Source organism: Uloborus diversus, chromosome 9 (assembly GCF_026930045.1).
Source record: "Uloborus diversus isolate 005 chromosome 9, Udiv.v.3.1, whole genome shotgun sequence".
In the NCBI taxonomy this organism is placed as follows: domain Eukaryota; kingdom Metazoa; phylum Arthropoda; class Arachnida; order Araneae; family Uloboridae; genus Uloborus; species Uloborus diversus.
Window position 1 is genome coordinate 156,435,370 of NC_072739.1, and position 22,267 is coordinate 156,457,636.

Consider the following 22,267-nt stretch of genomic DNA (forward strand, 5'->3'; position numbering starts at 1 on the left):
TTAATATGAGGTCAAGTATAGCACTTTTAACTGAAAAGTAATAGAGCAGTAGACTAAAAACTGTTAGTTTGCCAAAAGTAACCATTATATATAATTTCTTCGTACAATATTTTCCTGTTCCTTATAAATAATTGAAGCTGAGTAAAAATTATTTGAGATTTCAAAAGATGATGTGTCAGATATCTCTTCTCTTTTTTAGGAAAAAATTAAAAGTCTTTGTATGTATTTTCAATACCTTTCGTAAGTTTTACTCAAATGAATCGATCAAAATTGGAGTTGTTATTACTTCTCAATGGTATTCGAATTCTTTTACTCAACATCAAAAACAAGTTTAACTACAAAAACATAAAAGGCTGAATTCAGAACCAATAGGAGTTGCTTAGGACGTTTTTCAAAATTATATCCATATACTTCTCGCAATCAATATATTACACACATTGAATTTCCGAACTTGCCAAATTCAATCTGTTTCCAGCCTGGACATTGAAAAGTAGCTGCTTTTTGAAACTTTCTCCTGGACGTTAACTGACATGTCACATGGCTTTGATGCTTGGCACCGAAGGAGAATTGTCAATCAGCTGCCGTAGTAGTTGAGGTAAACAAAAAGGCGTCTTTAGAAACAACCGACGCTTTTTCGAATTTCACCGATGCAAACAGTTCATCACTTGAGGGTAAGCTACCTACATGAGTCATGATGATACCTGTAGAGTAAGAAGAGTAACATCCCAAAAAGCAGGTAAACAGTTTCGGTAACAGCACCGGCGTGGCTTTCCAAGCTCCTGGGCACAACCGTCAGCGTTCCATTGACTACAGGTTGTTGACCGGCATCAAGCATTGCTTCTCTGGCGGCAGCGCTGAAGCTACCATCCCCAGTCGTCAGCAAATCGAACACACAAGCGTCCAGATAGAAGTCCGTAATATTGAGGGCCCTGCAGGCAGCAATGGCTTCCCGCTTGGGGCCACTCTTGGGCTCCAAGAGGCGTTCAGAGTCAATGCGTTCTCTTTTGGGGCAACCCTTGACGCAGAGTTCGAGTGTGGCACTCTGGGCACCCTGGACTGCTATGGCACTGGGCATCCGGGTGGCGAAGGTGAGATAGCGTCCGACTTGCCGGACTATGATTCGCGTGGCTATGTACCGGAAGTGGATTTCGATGTGCTTGCCAGGTGTCTCCTCCCGGATCCTGACTCCCGGACCACTCCACTTGGATCCGTCCACGAAGACACTCGGAAGAGAGTCCACTTGTGCCTCGTACGTTTTCTCCTGGGCACAAGAACCATGCTGCCTCACTATCACAGTAACCTGAAAGAAGATAACACAGAATATAATAACCGAGCTGTTAATCATAGACATCTAGGATTTTAAAGAAATTTGAGCACACTTAAACCAGGGGCGGATAAAGGGGAGGGTCATGACTCCCTCTCAATCCTCCACGGGCATTCCACGGTATTTCTGACATGATGTAGAGTCCGTAACGTGACCTTTTTTTTTGCCATAACTTTTTAATTTACCGTTTGATTTGCAAATTATTTTAATTTGAGCTGGTGTGTTGGTAGGAAAAGATCAAAATAAAATAATATGCTAATCAAACAGTAAATTAAAAAGTTATGGCAAAAAAGGTCACGTTACGGACTCTACATAAATGTCAAAAATACCGTGGAATGCCCCTCCAAACGTCGACAGTATTAAACATTCACATTGTGTTCAAACAATTTATGAATAAAATGTAAACAATTGCAGTAATCTTTTCAATTAACGAAAAAAAATAAATAAAAGTAAATATTTGAAATACTACTTTTTTTTCCATTGGTTACGGAAATTAATTAGTAACGTTTTTGCCCTATTAAAATTTTTTTTTTTTTGGAATTCTTCAAAATTCAACTGCATTTTTCATGTTCTTCATAAAGTTTCTGCAATGAAACAAGGATTTAACATATCTTAGATTAATGCTGTTTACATGGGCGCCCATAAAGGGGGGCAGAAGGAGGCTCGAGCCCAAGATAGATATTAAAATTGCCCTCTCTAATCCCCTCTAAAATTTGAACTGCCAATTTTTAAGATACATTTTGAGAATCAATATCAAAACATACCAACAAAAGCAACTAAGAAATGACTCTTTTTCTTTAATTTCTGTCCTTCAAATTAAAAAAAAAAAAAAACTTTTATTTTGCGCTGAATTTACGTTCAGAATTGTAACAATATGTTTTAGACAACATATATTTTTCTCTAAGAAAAATAAAAATATGAGTCGCTTTTACTTGGGATTTGAAGCATTTCCCAAGTAACATTATTGCAAAACATGACCACGATGAAAATCTGGTCAACAGTGATTTAAAATCCTAATTAGAATACAGAGAATATTTCCTAAAAATATCCATCATAATTAAAACAACAGATTCGAAAAATGCCCGGAATTGGTTGAGAAGAGAGTAGATAGATCTTTAAATTAAAGGACTAAAAGCTAAAATATTTCGCAGCCCTCTCTAAAATTTCACACATGTGCGCCCATGCCCCTTGAATATCCTCACAAATGTTTTCCAATTAGACTTAAGAAGCGAATGAATCACTCGTCTGCAATTTGAATAACAAAACAGCAGCGAGAATTCCGAAGAGCACAAAAGCGGAATGCAAAATCAGCAAGCAGGCAACATGCTTCACATCTTATTCTACAACTCGTTTTTTGACTTCTTCTGAAGTTCCGGAGTGTGCCATCCAGACCGGATGTTGACTTCTCGCAATTCATCCCAATCATCCTTAATGAACAACGTCCCTCCCCCCCCCCCTCGCTTTCGCATTCATTCAAGGAATTTGTGGCGGAAAGTATCATTTTGACCAATTTGGGCGACGCATGCGCGGAACCTGCATAGATGGGATTCCATTTTCTTCACCAAATAATTGATGGGGGCATTGAATCAACCCGTTTAGAAATTATTTCATCTGATTAAGGTGAACAGAAGCCCGGAAAAAAAAGGAAGAAAAAAGTTACATTCGAAACGAGAACGTAAATTAATTACCAAAAATACAAAAAAAAAAAAAAAAAAAATCAGTACGAAGAAGGTGAAAATTATACTAAAGTTGTGTTTACTGTAATACTAAACCAAATTTTTTCAGACGTACAGTAAAACCTGTGAAGTTGACCAGACTCGTAACTTGACCGCTTTTTTCAGGCACCGAATCTGCCCTATATCATATAAATCAACCTCTGTAAGTTGACCACTAAAGTAAGTGCACCGCAGGTGGTCAACTTACACAGGTTTCACTGTATTCTGAATTGCTTTGAGCAATAATACAACTACTTTCTCAGCTTTTGGGTCCGGTCCAGAAAGTAGTTACATTACACTATAGTTGGGGAACACCTAACGTGCCATCACCGTAATGTTGTGATTAGGATCTGCGTAGTCTTTGAATGCTTCCAGATTAGGTCCCAACTATCGTAACGTTGGTCGCGAGAGCCTCAATTTCTTTTCTTCTTTTTTTTTTTAAACACCAACAGTCGTATTGTCTAGAGCCGCTATATAGACAGGCCGACGCATCAGCTTAAGCTAAGCCATTTTGGATCGGATTTTTCATTGTTGCGCTGCTTGGGCTACCACAGCAAAGTTTCGGATTTCGCCAAATTTGCCGAAAATAATATTTTATTTAATGAACAATTCACGTGCCGCTAATAATTGCTCACTGTGAACCATCACCAAAAGCGATAGCTCGCCAGAAAAACAACCACTCAAACACGCGCTCCGATCCAAAATGGCTAATCAAAAGCTGATGCGTCGGCTCGTATATATAGGGGCCTTAGTATTGTCAAACAAATGTGACGTCTTAACTCTCCCTCCCCTCTGTCCTTTTAGTCCAAACATAGCCGAAAACAACATTTTAGGGGTACAATTCACAAAACTCCCCGTCATAAACCCTCATTTCTGCCCGAATCTTGCACTATGATCCCTCTCTTTCTATAATTCAACCTCCTCCAAAACCAGAAACTAGATTTACTCTTGCCTCCTACTTTTGGAAACAATAGAGGAAAAACTATAGTTGGGGCAAACTTACCCTGGCAGCATTCTGAAGCCTACGCAGATCTTAATTGCAGTATTACGAAGCTACCAGACTATTAGTGAGCAAGTTTTTGGAAAATTCGATACCTACGAGGGAGATGTGGGAAAAGGGGCTTGAGCATTGGCGATCAGTACGAAGCTACCAGACTATTAGTGAGCAAGTTTTTGGAAAATTCGATACCTACGAGGGAGATGTGGGAAAAGGGGCTTGAGCATTGGCGATCAGTTTTGAATATGTTCCGTAGAAAATTCCAAGTTATGAAAGACAAATATTTGGTTGTGCTGAGTCTTTTTGGGCCGTTCAAATTATTTCTATCAAAATTTCAATCATTTCTGTTAAAATTTAAATTGTTAAGAGGAGAGGTCATAAGTCCTTACATATCGTCGCTAAAAAGACGAATGGGCGTACAGTCGACTCCCGCTACAACGCGATTCGACTTACGCGAAATGGCTATAACGCGAATTTTTCACGAGTAACGAATTTTAGAGCTAACGCGAATTTTTCACCCACAACACGAATTTTTTTGGAAGGAAGTATCAGCTTCGTTATTGACTACTAAATATTGATTTCGTGAATGTTATTACATTCCTTTAAGCTTCACTGACAGCCAAAGTTCCCACACCAAACTAGTCCAGTGCATCAAATAAACACTCAGTAGCTTTCATTTATTTTTTTTTATTCTAAACATAAAAGTTGTTGAAAAATAATGGCACCTTAGTGTCACCTTCATCTAAAACTATGAAAATGGGAAGAAAAAGAAAGTTTCTGACCAAAAATATAAAAAAACTCTTAAATTCTCAATATGCTTGAACAACTACAAAATTGAAACGCTAAAAAGGCTTAGCAAACGTATTTAAAAATGTATTAGATAAGAATAACGATCTGATCATGGAGCATAAATCATCACTGTCCTCATTTTTTAACTCTTAAATATTGTTACTGTATCTACTGTACTATTATAGTGCATCACTTTAATTTTACTACATGCTGTGCGTACCGTGTTGTTTTATTTTATGTCTTTCATTCCTATTGCTCATTAATTTTGTTCATCTTAAAATATTTCATGTTGAATAACAGTTTTTTACTTTTTAAATACAGTAAAAGTTCAGTTCTTTATGCAAGACACTTTAGTGTATGGTTAAGGAATGCTTTAGAGCAGTTTGAGGGGTGTTTATAAGTGTCTGAAAGTATATGGAATGCTTTAAAAAATTTGTATGCATATACTTTTCCACAACGCGAAATTTCGACTTATGCGAGGAGTCTTGGAACGCATCCCTCGCGTAAGTCGGGACTCGACTATATCTCACTTTTAAGCCATTTTGCAGAAAACCGATTTAAAGATTTCCGGTTTACTGTATCGCTTAAGAACCGTCACCAGTGTGAGGGACTGTAACTTTTTTACTATTTATTGTAGAGATACGCCCATTGGTCCTATTATAAAATCGACTTTGGACATTTCTGTGGTGGTCATAACTCATTTTTCGATTTTTTTGTTTCGCCTTTTTAGCGACGATATATATAAACTACCGTATTGAAATAGACCATAGTATTAAACCAAAAGTTTCAGGTAGAGTTGACCCCCCCCCCCCCCCCCCCGCGTCACTAATCTAGAGCAGAGGTGCCCAACCTTTCTTTCCCCCGAGGGCCGCAGCGCACATCTCATACTAAATTGAATCTCGTAGGCGAGAATGCTGATAAAATTAAAATATATTCAATCCTTTTTATAAATAACGTAGAAAATGAAGGAAAATTCCAAATCAAGAACTGTTGTTATCACTACTAATTATTATTTTATTTATACTTTGTTTCCATTTGCTTTTAGAAACCATTCTTAACTATTTGGCGTCAAGTTTGCAACAATCATTCGTGATACCGAACAATGGCTGCCTGTTGTTTTGGAAGTTTGCACCACAGATCAAAAGAATGTATTAACTCTTCGATTTGCCCCAATTACACATTTTTTTTAATACTTGATCAACGCCTCTGTATCGCGAAATTTTCTAGTTCCCCGTGAAATTCGAGGCGGACAAGTCCGACTGTATAACTGGACTGAAGAGATCGATAATAGAACAAGAGTCTCGTCATTCCACAGAACGGCAGAGCAGACGACTCGGTCGATGGCCTTCGCCTCCACCCCAACGGGATGGGTAGTATCGAAGAAAACTCGTTCTCTGCTCCTCTGGGTGCAACTCAACCGGACCATCCTCGACCTGATCACGTTCCACGTTTTATTGCTTGCTATTCATCAAGAGATGCAAATTGCAGTAACCCAGAGCTTTTTGATGGAGGACAAAAAAATCTGTACAGAAAGCCAGCCGATGGGGTCGTTTCCGAAATTTTATAAGTATTCTTTTCTGAAAGAGCATGCTGAAAAAAATAGGATCTGACCATTTTTTAAATAATTTAACGAAGTTTAATATTTTTAAAAAACTAGATTAATCGTTGCGCAGATTCAATTTTATTTTTAATGCTTCTGCACATGACATCACAAGTGATGAAATGCCATTCACTGATGCTAAGGCCCCTATACAGTGGCTCCCAAAAGTGTTCGTACACCTACGACTTTCAATGAAATAGGCCCTTATCCATTGGTTAGAATTAATATTTCGGAATAGGTATTTTATTATAAGATCTATGATCTATTTTTAACAAAACTACACAAAATTTTTTAATAAAACATTAAAACTTAATTTTTTTAAAATCAAAAACCAAAAAGTTACGGAAATTTTATCTCACAAAAGTCTTTGTACACTTTGAAAAAATGTCAAAAATTAGTAAATAATCTAATTTTTTACTAAGTTATTATTTAGTGGGATATCATGTAGTAACAACAACAGCTTTTAAACGTCTGGGAATAGATTTCATTGTTTCTTTCTTTCTTTTTTTGTGCAATTTCTGAGTAAGTGTTCAGCCGCACTACGAGTCTTACTGTTTCTAGTTCGCTTTTCGTTTCAATGGTATATTTTCGTAATCTAGCCACCAGATATCTCCAAATATGTTCCATTAAGTTTAAATCTAGCGATTGAGGAGATATTTCCAAGCTTAAGGACAAATTTTGAGGCACCAAACGCGAACGTGTGCTTCTTATCGTTATCTTGATAAAAAACAAAGCTGTTTCCGATTACCAAATTTTGGGGTAATAGTTTTAAATTGCTTTTTAAAATATTTAAATGAACAGCATAATTCATTATTTCATCAAAAAATTCTAAATTTCCAAGTCCTGATGCTGAGATGCACCCTCACAACAAGAACATCTTCACCGTTCTGATTAACCGATCCAACTAAGTTCTTAAGATTAAATTCCTCTTTTTTTCTTTCATTTACAATTATGCAACAATTTTAATCCAAAATGTTGAATTTATTTTCGTCTATAAATAAGACGTTGTTCCAAAACGTATTGAGCTTATTTAACATTGATTTTACGACGGAAAGTGTAAGCTTACTGTTTTTCGCACGAACAAGAAAATTTCTGCGGGAAGAGGGTCCCATTTAATCTAGTTAATCCGAGAACTTTTCGAACAATTTTAGGTAAAAATTAAACGTAAAATGTTTCATTCAATTCTGTAGAAACTTTTTCAGTTCTGAATTGTGTATTTTTCATATTTTTTTTTAACTGTAAACCTCCGATCACGCTTTGTTAACTTTGCCAGTTGACCTTTTCTTACCTTGTTTTCGATCCGATTCTTGTCTTTAAAGCATTTTATCAAGCCCTTCACTATAGAATGGTATAAATTAACCAATTTAGAGACATTTCAAATCAATTTACGGCTACTGTGAGGGAAAAAAACAAATTTCGAATCGTGTTTGTTATTTTTTACGCATACCTGCCATTTTAAAATAATAAGCAGAATATTAGGGAATAAAAGACAAAAAATTAAAGTCAAATGACTTTACAGTATCATTACAATGCAAAAATAATGAAAAAACCACATATGATAATTTTAATTATGAATTTATTCGAAACTATTTCAGTGTACGATGACTTTTGTGGCGTATTTTTTCTCTGTCTCTTCGTTTTTTGACAAATTTCAAAAATAAAATCTGGCAATATTCCAAAAAAAAAAAAAAAAAACTACTGGGTTTTATTCACAATGGCATAGGAATGGTGTGAAAAAAAAAAAATTGGACTTCATATTCGAATTCAGTTTTGCGTTATTTTGGTTTTACTACAAAATTTCAAGGTGTACGAACACTTTTGGGAGCCACTGTATATACGAGCCGGCGCATTAGCTTAAGATCAGCCTTTTTGGATCGGAGCGCGAGTTTGGTTGTCTTTTCTGGCGATTGTTCGCGTTTGGTGATTGTTCAATGCGAGCTATTATTAGCGGCAGGTGAATTGTTTATTAAATAAAGTATTATTTTCGGCAAATTTGGCGAAACCCGAAACTCTGCTGTGGTAACCCAAGCAGTGCAACAATGAAAAATCCGATCCAAAATGGCTAAACTTAAGCTGATGCGTCGGCCTGTCCATATAGAGGCTCTAACTGATGCCATTGGCATAAGCGCAATACTTAATTCGCATCTTTACTCACATGTACTGGCAACAATATGGTTGATAGCAAGCGTAGAGGCGCAATATTTAGTTCGCTTCGTGATTATCATAACGTGGAAACACGGTAGAAAGATGCGCCAAAGTGCATCATTTGTGACGTCATAAAGGCCACGCCTTGTTTGAAAAGTCGGACATTTAAAAAAAATTAATTAAAAAATAACTGTTGCCAAAATGAAAGTATTTTCTGGGTCCATGTTATTTTTTTCGCTCATTCTATCAACTTCGGTGACTAAAAGTAGTACTTTTGACTGATGGAAACAACCCCATTTCAAAACGTCGATTTCCACTACACAGAGAGGAGCAGTTGACGGGATTGTTTTCATTAATATGTATTTCACATTAGAAGTAAAAGAATTCAATTAAAAATTTAAATTAACTGCAAAAATAAGGTGGTACGATTTCATCACGATCGATATGAAACTGATAACTTTTAGCTGGGTAAACGATTTGTTAAAATGTCTTTAGTGGCTGTCCACAACTGATTATGTTGATCTTTGAAAATATTCTACGTTTAAAATTAGTTTTATCCTCATAACTCTTCGAGGCAGGCGCATAATTTCCTGCGGGGGGGGGGGGGGGGGGGGGGGAGAATTCTTAAGGTAAATTAGATCGAAAAACAAGAAAGAGGGGGGGATTGCCCTCTCCTAACCTTTCCCCAAATCGACGAACCTGCTTCGAGATTACATAGATTCCTGATCAGTCCACAATGTAGGGCTGAATTGTTGAGATTTGAGACCATGTAACAGATGAAACTAAGGGTTTACGACCGGAAACGAATTTTCTTCTAAAAAAGCAAACGTCTCTTGTCTTTTCTTGATTCTACTGATAAAAAATTTCCCACGCAAGGGACTTCAGAAGTTCCAAGAAAGGAAAGAGGGAGTATCGTCATAAAACTGACCCATTCTAAGAAATCCATTGTGAAGATTTGACTAAACGACCTTGTTGCATCTCCTCCCGAGGGTCATAAGGTCCTCCCCCTGGAGCAAGGAAAAGGGTGTCAGCACCCAATAAAACGGACAGGAAACGTTTTGTCATTGATGTTCAACGATTTCTGCTTTTTGGAAATTGTTCACACAACATCTAGTAGAATTTTTCAAAGAAGTTTTCAACATAATGATTTCAAATATTTATATCATACATTGAAATTTTAAGTACTAAAAATTGTAACCGATGATACAAAATGTGAGCTGGACAGAACCCTTGGACGTTTTGTCCCTCAGATGTTTTGGACCTGGACGTTATGTCCGACATTCATCCAAAATATATTGCAGATTTTGACCAACCATAAGGGATGAAAGAAAAGATTGTTTTAAAAAAGATGGACTGTCATAAGGTTCACATTTCATTTTAAAAAAGAAAAAAAACTAGCTTTAAGATACAATAAAGGCAGTGAAAAACAAATGGATGTAAATTTATATTTTCAAGTATTAAGCAAAACGCGTTTAAAGTTGCGGTCCTTGGTAGTCTTTCAATGAAAAGTTTTTCCGAATCATGCACCTACAAGGGCTCCTAGTATTATCTCTTGCTCCAAGACAGAGGAGAGGTTCACCTACCATTTTGCTGCTTATCTTCAAATTTTTAATTTTTGCCCTCACATCCATTTGATTCTCACAGCTTCAATTAAAAAATTCATGAATAAAATAGTAATATGAATGAAACGAAAAGCACACCAAACAAAACTACATCGATCGCTTCCCGGAGATCCAGCTTTCGAGAATTAAGACAAAAAAAAAAAAAATTAATTTGAATTTTGTCATTTAATTCCAATGTTTTTTGCAATCACGAGTGTGTGTGTGTATATGTGAGAGTGTGTGTTTGTGTGTGGGGGGTATGTGTGTGTGTAGGCATGTGTGTTTGTGTCTGTGTGCAGGCATGAGTGTGTGGGTAGTTGTGTGTATGTGTGTGGGGGGTATGTGTATGTGTGTGTAGGCATATGTGTTTGTGTCTGTGTGCAGGCATGAGTGTGTGGGTAGTTGTGTTTATGTGAGTGTGTGGGTAGTTGTGTTTATGTGTTTGTGTGTAGGTGTATGTATGTGTGTGTAGGTGTATATATGTATGTGTGTGTAGGTGTATATATGTATATGTGTGTAGGTGCGCGTATGTATGCGTGTAAGTGTAGGATATTGACGAAACCTGGAGACGGTTTTCGCTAGAGGTGCAGCATCGTGAGAACACGGTCGACGGTGATGCTCCGGAGGGTGGCGGTGGGAAAATGATAGGAACGTCAAAAACAGTCAAATGAAAGCAATAAGCAATCGTGATTGCTTCAAAAAAAAAAAAAATGGAAAAATATTTAACTAGCAAAACGTTTAACTTGCTCAGCTCATGAAAAGATAACCAATCAAACATGATTATTGTTCATTCAAACACAGTACGAGTTATTATTTTTCCATAAAGTAACATGCTATTCTCGAGTACACACCAAAATACGCATGTCGTTTGTTGATTCGACCTCAACACGCGGAACACCCTCCACGTAAGTATCTGCTATTGGAAAATAAGCAATTCATTGTCAGACTCTTCACCCGAACACGCCAAGGTCAGTGCTTTCCGATACGGCGTTAACCAGTTCCCTGCTAATAAAAGTGCTCAATAATAAAACCGACAAACGAGTGCTCCGTCTTGAGCAGGTTTCGATGGGACAGGGCGATCATCTCGTTGTGCCACGCGTGTAACAATGCGCAGTTTGTTGTCTGTTACACTACGGCGCAGAAGAACGGTTGGCGCGCCTTAAAGGCAAAATAATATTCATCTAATTAATCAATTGATTCCATTCGAAAAAATGAAATTCAACATCTAACAATCAGAAAGGGCATCGGTTGCTCTTGTCTTGTGCCAGTTAGGATAGAAATTTGGGGTGCGCTGCTTCACTTTTCTCAATGTAGCGTAATTTGGTGTGAAGCCCCAACTTCCACAGCACACATACCATAAGGGCTCGTTTACAGGGTTCACAGCACATTCAACGAAGGACACGAGAAAGAAAGTATATCCATGTCCGAGCTGGGATTCGAACCCAGGACCTCCCCATCGCAGTAAGACTGCTCTGATCACCAGACGAGGGTGGCCGGCAACGGGCACCTGGTTGTTGGGAATTTGTTCAAAGGATTTATGGATTTCTGGATTATAGTTTCGAACTGCCAGAGCAGCACTCACAAAACAACACAGTTGGTACTAAAAACAGAATGTCTGAGAAAAGAGAGAGTCGATTTCATATTATTACAGTAGGAAAGTGACCGTAAATAAGGTTAGACATGCCAACATTTGAAAAGTGTCCACTAAGAACGGTTTTGGCATCTTTTGCATGACCATTTTAGCATTAAAACTAAATAATGAAATAGTTTTCTTACAATGTACCTTTAAATGTCTTTTAAAAACTTGGGATTTTTAACAACTCTCTTGTACCCTCATATAAATAATAGCCGATGATAACCCGCGTATTTCAACAATGAAACTCGTGCCACGGCATCATAATTTGATAATGTGTTTTAGTAATGTTCAACATGCAGGGAAAGGCTTTATTGTGACAAGGCTGAACTCGATCCGGTAACTTAACTGTTTTACTGGTAAGACTGTGTTATTTCAGGGGAATTCACAACTCCAATAAACTATAGGTTGCGCTGCAGTCACTGTCTAATGGCGGATGAAAAAGGTAAAACAAACACACGCCGTAACTTATAATTTGCTTTGACGCTTAGTGAAAATGACAGTAATTTTTCATCGTGTTTGTGGGAAGCTTTCTTTTCTATTCTTCTGAAATTACATTACATCATAAACTGTTTGAAGCCTGTAATTTACCCCAAAGAAAACACGTGGAATGGAATGTTTTACCTTTTTCTTTAGTGTTGTTAATCACCGCAAGGTAACGTATTCGAGCTCTGGAGTTGCGAATGAAGAACAAAAACAATTAACGCTATCTATTGGCTTTTAGTGTTAATCCACTGGTGTTAGGGTTAAAATTTCAACGTAGAAGAAATTCTCGCCCGTTATACCTTGACGGGCGACTTTCTAGTTATAAAATAAACATTGGAGTTGAATCGGTGTCGAACCTGATTTTTAGTTAGCGAGGTGTACAATTATTTGAGCTTATCGGGGAAATTTTCTTAAAAATGAATTTTCAGACGTGTACAAAACTGACTGTGATTGCATCAAGATTTTTATCGGCTTTGGGGATGGCGCTATATACAGTCATCTCGAAGTCCCAAGGGACCGACTGAAACGTTCGAGTTATAGGAAGTTTCCACAACAGTCTCAAAAGTTTGGGACCCGATGAAAACTTCGAGATAAAGGAATATTTGAGTTATAAGCTTCGAGCTTTCGAGATTCGACTGTACTAATATTCCCAAAGTTTGTTTGGTCTTTCCCGTATGGTTTTGTTGAGTTGTTTATAATTTTTTTTTCTGGTAGTGTTATTTACACTTCGGTTACATTTAAGAACTTTACAATTGGAGTAGAGTGGAGGCAAAATCATTTGTGCAAATTTTAATTAATGCACGAAGGGTTATTTGTTTCTTAAAAGGTTCCTTTTTAAATCTTGATTGCGAAAATTCAATTGAACTGTCGGAAACGAACTGAAATTACCTCTTTATTTCCCTTGTGAGCAGAGTTGCCGGATTGGACCCAATGGGTTTTTTTTTTTTTTTTTTTGAAAAAACCCATTAAAAAAACCATTATTTAGCCCACTTTTGGGTTTTTTTAAATTTTCTGAGAAGTTTTTAAAAAAATTAATTAATTAAAATACTTTTACAATTTAAACTTTTTTATTTGTTCTTCACTACAGACAATGAACTTATTTCTCGATATTTGTAGATTGTACAGAGGAAACTACTCTAGCTAAAAGCCTTTCATTTGAATCATTTTCTGCAAACCAACGCGTCACAAATCTCGAATAAACAAGGTATATTTTCTAGAAATTAACAGGTTTTTTACAAACGGTCGGACAGAAAACAGAATAGGATGTACAGTATTTTCATTATCTTACGAAAAAGTTTAATATTTCTTACTCTGTACACAGAAATAGAAAAACAGGCAACATAAAATTCAAGGAAATGTCTTGATTAAGCTGGAATTCAGTAAAAAAGGGAGTAAACTACTTGAGGTTCTACAGTAGTTTTGCATAACAAAATGAAATACAATAAAGTGAAATTCAAAAAAAAAAAAAAAAAATGTAGCAATTGAAAACGAACAAACGAACAATAGATTTTATCACTCGAGAAGTAACTTTGCCTAACTGTTGATAATCACGGAAACTAAAAAATCTGAAATTTCACTATTCTTGGGTTTCATTGTCTTTTATACTTTTCTTCAGAAAACGCTGAATTTTCCAGCTTTTTTTTTTTAAAACCCCAAGACAGTTTTTGTGCTTTGTCCATATTCTTACGCTACAATATGCTACACGTACCCACATTTTCCCTAAAAAAAGACAAAAAAAAAAAAAAAAAAAAACCAGCTTTAGTTGGGGTTTTTTTTTTTTTTTGGTTTTATTTTAAAAATCCCAAAAAACCCTGGGTCCATGGGCTTTTTAAAAAAAAAAAAAAAAAAACCCGGGTTTTTGCCAACCCTGCTTGTGAGTGTTTCTTAATGAGTGTTTCGTATTTGTCATTTTCCTAAATTTACGCGTCGTCTGCGGAATTCAAGGTACAGTCGTCAAAATGCAAAATAAATGTGATTTTCCTTCAAGCAACATCACAGGGTTCACTTAAAGTGAAGGGTGCGATTCCAACAATAGACATCTAACAATAGAGGGCGCTCTGGAAACTTTCCAAAGATGCGTCACTCTATACCCGCACCGCTGTCTCAGACGAACTTTTGGTGCACTTTGCCAAGTCGGAGTAAAAGAAAAATAACGCGAACTCAGTCACTCCCTTAGCCACAGCTTCTTAAAGGTACTTTTTCCAAAATAAAACACAAGATGAATAATAGAGACACTGAAATGAAACATAAATACGGCTTCCTACACATTTTTGCGACGCAGGCGGCGGGCGGAAAAGAAACGCTTCCATTTGTAGGCTGAAGCTGCTTAAAATGGATTTAGTTTATATAAGGTGAGAACTTACACAAATAACGAAGCAGGGTTCTATTCTGAGTTCTTTTGTGCCATAAAGTAGTGTTTTTAAAGTCTAGTGTTGGGGGGGGGGGGGGGGAAACCTATTTCAGATTGAAACATATTTTTTGTATTTTATTTTGGGTTTTTTCTCAAAAAAGTCTTTTTTACAGCGTTAATTTTTCGTGAGCACCTTTTGTAAATCTGATTAGATCTACGAAGATTTCGAGCTATGTGTTTATAAGCCCAAGCTCAGTGTAAATTTACCTTCTGGGGAGAGGAGGAGGGGGGAGGACATAGCTAGAGCCCATGCAATGGCACATTTTTTGCTTCTATTGATGTTAGTATGCATAAAGGCATAAAAACTGTAATTTTTAAATGAATGTATATAACTGAGTTTTTCATCAGTAACAAGCAAACTATACCGCCATTCTTCCTTGTAAATATGTTCGAAGTACGCAGTAATAAAAGTAAACTTGTAAACAGTTCCACTTCCGATCAAGGTGACACAACAATTGGAAATGTAATAAAGAGAGAGAGAAAAAATAAAGATAATTAATTTGAATTCTGAAATTTTGAATTCAAATTATGTTTTTCGCAATCACGAACTGAGACAGGACCCTACTCACTGGAGTTATTGTTCCTAGAAACGGCTCCTGTTCCCCCCAAGCCTGCCTCTCCTCCTGGACGGTTACGTGTGCATAGTTGTGTGTGTAAGTGTGTAGGCTTGTGTGTGTGCGTAGACCTGTGTGTGTGTGTGTATGTGTGTGAGTGTGTGAGCGTGCGTGTGTAGGACATGGACGCCTCCGACCAGGAGAAGCGGATAGCTCAGGACCGGAGCAGCCGCGCCGCGCCGCCTGCAGAGGACGGTGGGCGGTGGTGCAGGCTTCTGGTCCAAGCTGAAAAAGGCACGGAACATCAAAAACAGTCAAATGAGAACAATAAGCAATCGTGATTGCTCAAAAAAAAAGTCAGCACTGGACGGATTTTAATGCTTCAAATACTATCAAACAATAGTCCCGGCAGAAGTAAAAACAATATTTTCATCTTCAAAAATTATATTAAATAATAAATGGTAATGTCTAACTTGAGAAAACTTGAAGAAGATATTGTGATTTATTGCAATGAAAATATTAACGTATTTATTACAATGAAAGTATTAACACCATTTTTCGATTTTTTTCCCATTAACATTTATTGCTATGATAATGAATTGCAAAAATAGACAGATCAATCATATCTTATCCAGGGGTGACATATTTTCTCTACATAAAAAAAAACCTATTAAGGAATCTTTTAAATTTTTAGTACATATCTTAGGACTTTTTAGTGGATATAAGCTCACTGTGCTTTTAGTGCACATAGTCCGAGCTCAATTGGCAATATAAGTTCAAAACAAAGGTTCTGGGGCCCTTGCGGCCCCCTGGGAATTTTCTTTCATAGACGCCATTCTCAGTTTTCGATGTTAGCACCACCTACTTTCAATTCTCAAAATTAGCTAAAATCGCAAATTATTTGCAACATTTTTTAAAAATATTTCAAGCTGATTTCTAGAACTAAAATATGCCTCGCTCATCTAAAGAATTAGATGCGTAAAAAATAAATAAACGAGCAAATAAACAAATAAAGTAGCAGCACCTTTTAAACAAAGCGGCAAATAAATTTTATTCCACTAACAAAAACTTTAGCTTCTTCCAAAAAGAATTAAAATTAATAAGCTAATTAAAATAATTACATCTTACAGGGTTGCCAACCTTGGAGGAAAAGTTTGAGGAGCAATTTAAAATTTTGCGGAGCAGTTCCGTATTTTGTAATAAAAATCAATAAAAATAACTAAAACCACCTATCTAAAATTGTTTTATAGCTTTATAATAATTTTAAGCACTAGTATTAATATAAGTACAGTAAAAGGGGGGGGGGGAGAACAACAGACAGACAGACACAGATCAACAGACATTTTTCCCCATCTCAATCCCATACTTTCCAATTTTTAATTTTTCAATATTTATTTATTTTTTTAATTTTTGACTTTTGTTTTTCATGATATTTTCAAGATGCATTAAGCCTTCTTTAATGCTTTTTTCTTCTTTCTCTAACTTTTACTGGGAAAGTAGGCTAAAATCGTGATGAAACAAAGAGCAAAATTAAAAAAAAAAAAGAAATATATATAAATCTTAACTCGTTTTTTTCAAACAAATTTTTAACACCCTTTAGATCTATCGTAAAATTCAGGAAATCAGTTGGACTAGACATTATACAGTATAATTTCGATTTAATGTTACCCGATTTAACGATTACCTCAATTGGATGATGCATTTCACTAGTCCGGATTTAACTGCATTGAATGTACGAGTATATGCACCTCGATATCCTTGATTCAAAGATAACTTTTTACAGTCCATTGGAAATCGTTAAATCGGAGTTATACTGTATTTAATTTGTGATCGCGAAAACCCTGGGTTAAAAGACGTTGAATTTTGGTTTTATACTGTAAAAATACTGCAAATGTAAGGTAACTTGGTTTCAGATCATCTTTTTCTGGTGAGTTCCATAAAACTTTATTTTTTTCGAACTACAGCGTGGAAATTGTAAATATCAAGTGCGACAAAGTGGGGAAGGTGTCTAATATGTCGAATTAAAAAAAAATGATATCATTTATAGACAGCCCCTCACCGAAAAGAGGGCTGAGCTTTTTTGAGTTTTTATGCGAATTAAGACCTGGCATAGACTGGTTTTTGAAGTAAATAAACACCGGTAGTGTTGATTCATTTCCTTATTCAAAAAAAAAAAAAAAAAAAATCAGCGTCTCCAAATAGCAACGTAAAAATAACCGAAAATAATGAGAAAACCACTCATTTCGACTCAGCATCACAGACTACATAGCAGCGTCTTGCGAAGCGATTTCACGGGAGTAAACAAAAACTAGTCGCTCATCTTCATCATCCCGACCACCCCTCCGGTCCGCGAATGGATGTCACCCCGTCGGCTTGTTTACCTCTCTCCTCTGCCGTCAGCCCCAGGTGCCGTGACGTCACTCGCTCGCAGTTCGATAGAGAGAGCGAAGGGTACGGATTTCCGCCCACCGATCTTCAGCGCGTCTCGTTTTTTGAGCAACTTTTTTTTTTCTCTCTTCGTTCCCTCCGTTAGACGTGAGCGACAATTTACGCCCTGGTAGAATATCATCACCAGATACGGAAATATATCACCGGGGGAGGTCACGTGTGATTGAAATGTACATTTCGTAGTTTCGCGGCCTTTTTTTTCCTATTTTTTCCTAATCATGTTAATAGCATTCCTCCATCTTCCTAGATTTTCACTTACTTCGGAATTAATTTCAACTTTCGAAATTTCAAAAAAAAAAAAAAAAAACTTGATTTAAACCACGGGCTTTGAAACCAGGAATGCCCCGATAAGAGGTCACAGGAGGTCACTGTGACCTCCACATAAACTTTCGTCATCAGTTTTTGACTGAGATTCGGAAAACCTGGAGACAGAATATTAGTTAAGTTTGAGCATTTGGAGGAAAAAAAAAAACAATAATAAAGAAATGCCGTATGTCTCTTCTCATCAAATGTATGTATGAATACACGTACTAATATTATCATTAAATCACTCGGAAATAATTTGAAGTTTCATTCGGAAAATTGAGAATCCCCACTCCCCCTCCTAAAAAATAAATTTCGGTGCGCCCCAGTTCAAAACATGTTCCTTTGATTTTTCAGGTAACTATGACATTAAGTCTAGCTCATTGTTTTTGATATTTATTTTGAGAGAGACATTTTCGTCGTCATAGTTACCGATCGTCTGCGGTTTGAGTTCTTTTCTTTTTTAAGGCTTATGTCAGCAAATTTTACATTAAAACACGGTTTTCGTGGGTGGATGTGAGTAAAATCCGTATTTTCAGGAAAAACACACATATATGAACATAAAGAGCTAAACTTCGTTTAAATACAAAATTTCCAGATTACGAATTATCATCATTTAAGATTGATAAGCAATAAAAATAGTATGACGGTCAGGGGCGTAAACAGAAATGTTGGGGTCACAAATAACTTTTACGCCCCCCCCCCCCTCTCCATATTGTTTACTCAGACGTCCCTACATATATTTCACCTATTATTTAAAAAATCTCGGGCCCCTTCATGCTCGGGCCCGCGCCAACAGGTGTCCCCCCCCCCGCCATACACGCCCCTGATAACGGCATACACTGTAAATATAATCCTTATGATAAGTGTACGAATGCAAATTGGCCATGATAACCGCTTCAATCTATCATATCCTAATGACCATTTCATTTTTTAAAATGGTTATGCCTTGTATTTATTCATCTAGAAATTCACGAGTTATAATATGCCGGGTGGGAATGTCTTCTAAATTTCCATTTCGCTCCATTTGTAGAAACCAGAAACCCAACGATTAAGGTCCAACCGCATTTCGTGATAGCACAAAACATAATTTGAGGATTCATTATCTCAAAATTCAAATGAATGTCAGGGACTGGATGCGATTTTTTTTTCTTCTTTTGGTTCAAATCTACGCTACGTTTTCAACCAAGTGCAATTCGGACAGATAAACTCATTAAACGGTTTTTTAGGTGTGTGTGTGTGGGGGGGGGGGGTTTCAAATTTACGCTACGTTGGTTTGGTTTTCACTGAGTGCTATTCGGGCAGAGAAAATTATTACAGTCGAATCCCGACTTAACGAGGGATGCGTTCCAAGACTCCTCGCGTAAGTCGAAATTTCGCGTTGTGGAAAAGTGTTGTTATATGACTTTTTTATTAACATACCCAATCCTTTTAGATATTTTTAAACACCCTTTAAACTGGCATAGACCATTTTTCAACTATATATTACCGTTTCTTACATAAAGAGCTGAAATTTACCGTATTAAAAAAAAAATGCATTATTCAATCGCTGCAACACTGCACTGCAAGAGTATTACACAGTAGATATGTTACATTTATAACTTAAAATTTGAAGATCATTTATGCTGCGCAATATATAAGATTGTCATTCTAATATATATTTTACAAGAGCAGATTTCAATTTCATACTGTTTGTATTTTGCTTAAACGCTACTACGCGAGCTTCTTATTAAAACTAAGGTCTGGACTTACGGATTGCCTTTCTCTTGACTTTTAATTATACGTGTGAAAGATTCATTCATACCTAATTGTCGTGGTACCTTCGACCCACTTTCTAGTTGTTCAAGCGTATCAAAATTCTTTAACTTTTCTTAAATTGTCGCTAACTTTTGCTTTTTGTTTCCATTTTCAAACTTTAGATGACACAGCGTTTCTAGGTGCTACAATATTTCATCACCTTTCATATTTAGAATAAATTAATGAAAAATGAGGAGAGGTGATTATACACACTAATAAAGCTATGTTTATAGTGCGCTGTGTGGGAACTTGCACAGTCAGTGATGCTGAAAGGAAGAAAGTACATTCACGAAGTCAATAATGACAAAGCCGAAACTTAGCATCACGATTCCTTTCCAAATATTTTCATGTTGAGAGCGAGAAATTCGCTTTAGCTCTAAAATTAGCTGCTCCTGAAAAACTCGTGTTATAGCCATTTCGCGTAAATCGGATCGCGTTGTAGCGGGAGTCGACTGTATAAGCATTTCTGCTGTTTTTTACCTGGTATTTAACAGATCGTAGGCAGGTGGCGTACACTGAAAACTAAATGCTTTTATTAATTAATTGGACAGCACTTTTGATTTGATGTGAGCGCACCATCCTAATGACTTTAAGCAATGCCATCATCAACTAGTACAGAAAATGAACCAATCACTTTAGTTATTTACATAGTCACGTGGGTCTTGACGTCATTACCTAGCTGCAAAAATTTTTAATTGATGTTTAAGCACAACACATTTTCGGCAAGAGTGGAAAATTGCGCACCAATTCAGTCCTAAAGTTCTTTTGATGATACGAGTAGAGCTAAGTTGTAGTAATTCTACGTTTTCTTTCGCATTCAAAGTGGTTTTATGTAAAAAAAAATGACAAAAATAATTCAAGAAAAATTCTGAATGAACTGAATCCACTTTCGTAACTTTAACGTTGTTTACTGCAGTATTTGATAACAAATACAACAAACTCGATTTAAAATTAATTTAAAAGGCTAAAGAATACTTTCAAGATCTCTGAAAACATGCTCTTGTACATTGTCAGTAAAATAAATAATAAATTGAAGGGGGAGGGGGTGATTTTTCTCAGAACACTTCCTTTGCAACAATCAATTTTTTCCCATCTCGACAAGTTTCAAAAATTAGGTAATGAAAAGGAAGCAAGAAACCAAAATTGCAAGACATTTTTTTGAAACTTACTGGAACAAAGAGTTCTTTTTTTTTTTTTTTTTTACAAATTTAACGCAAATAAATAACTAATTAAATAAAATAAAAATGTTTTAATGTGGTCGTTTCTAAAATTTTAAAAGTATTTTTTTTTTCTGAAAGACCATGCTTAAAAACATAGGATCTGACCATTTTTTAAATAATTTGTTTAAGTTTAATATTTAAAAAAAAATACTTAAATCGGAGAGCTTTCAATGTTTATGCTTCTGTCCGATGACATCACAAATGATGAAATGCCATTCTGTGTAGCCATTCACAGAGCAAAATATTTAATTTGCATCTTTACTCACGTGTATTGGCAACGATAGGGTTGATAGCAAGCGCAGGGCGCATTTTTAAATCGCTTCTTGATTATCATATTGTGGAATCGCAGTAGAAAGATGCGGCAAAGTACACCATTTGTGACGTCATCAAGACCACGCCTTGTTTCAAAAATCGGACATTTTAAAAAAATAATTTAAAAATAACTGTTGGGAAAATGAAAGTATTTTCTGGGTTCATGTTATTCTTATTATTATTATTATTTTTTTTTTTTTTTTTTTTTTTTGCTTATTCTATCAATTTCAGTGACAAAAAGTACTACTTTTGACTGAAGGAAACCACCCCATTCTTATTAATCTGAAACACTTCTGCAATTTTTTCGTTCGATCCTCAAAACGTGCGTATGTGTATACTTTTCATTTACTATTAATTTTTTTAAATGTAGCGAAGTAGCGACTACTTTTCAAAAGTAGTTTGTAGTTGCTAAATTTTTTAAAAAGGAGTTGTAGTTAACTACATTTGTATTAAAGTAGTTGTAGCTTGAGTCAAAAAAAAAGTATTCCCGACCACTGGCGTAGCGGGAAAAAATCCTTGGGGGGGGGGGGGAATTTTTTTTGAAGTTTAAAGTAAAGCCATGCCCTCAAGTTTATATACATATATACACACACAGATATATATATATATATATATATATAACACGAAGACATAAGCTTTTTACCGTCATAAAAGCTATTATATTAAATAAAAATCTTTTAGCTCATAAACAGAACCCTTCAGGTTCGACTGAAAAATGATTTTTTGGGGCTTATGAAGGGGGGGGGGGGTTCTGACCCCCTATCCCCCCATGGCTACACCACTGCACTGGACTAAGGCCGAAGGTCCCACATAGCATTCCGCGGCGCGGGGTGGGGGACGCAAGTAGTGTGACGGCGCACAGTGGAGTATTTGACTGAAAACCCTGGCCAAAACTAGTTTGAAATTTTCAGTCTTCTGAAGGCGACACCCTTG

The 22,267-nt window shown here is 36.3% G+C and overlaps 1 protein-coding gene across 1 annotated transcript in view; it reads right to left on the reverse strand.

Annotated features, from left to right (window-relative positions):
* Positions 1–586: 586 nt before the first annotated feature.
* The window catches only part of LOC129230672 (repulsive guidance molecule A-like), a 49,030-nt gene continuing 27,349 nt past the window's right edge, over positions 587–22,267 (reverse strand). The window contains exon 3 of the mRNA XM_054865087.1: positions 587–1,300. Coding sequence (XP_054721062.1) covers positions 677–1,300 — 624 coding nt within the window. The 3' untranslated portion in view covers positions 587–676. The remainder of the gene's footprint in view (positions 1,301–22,267) is intronic.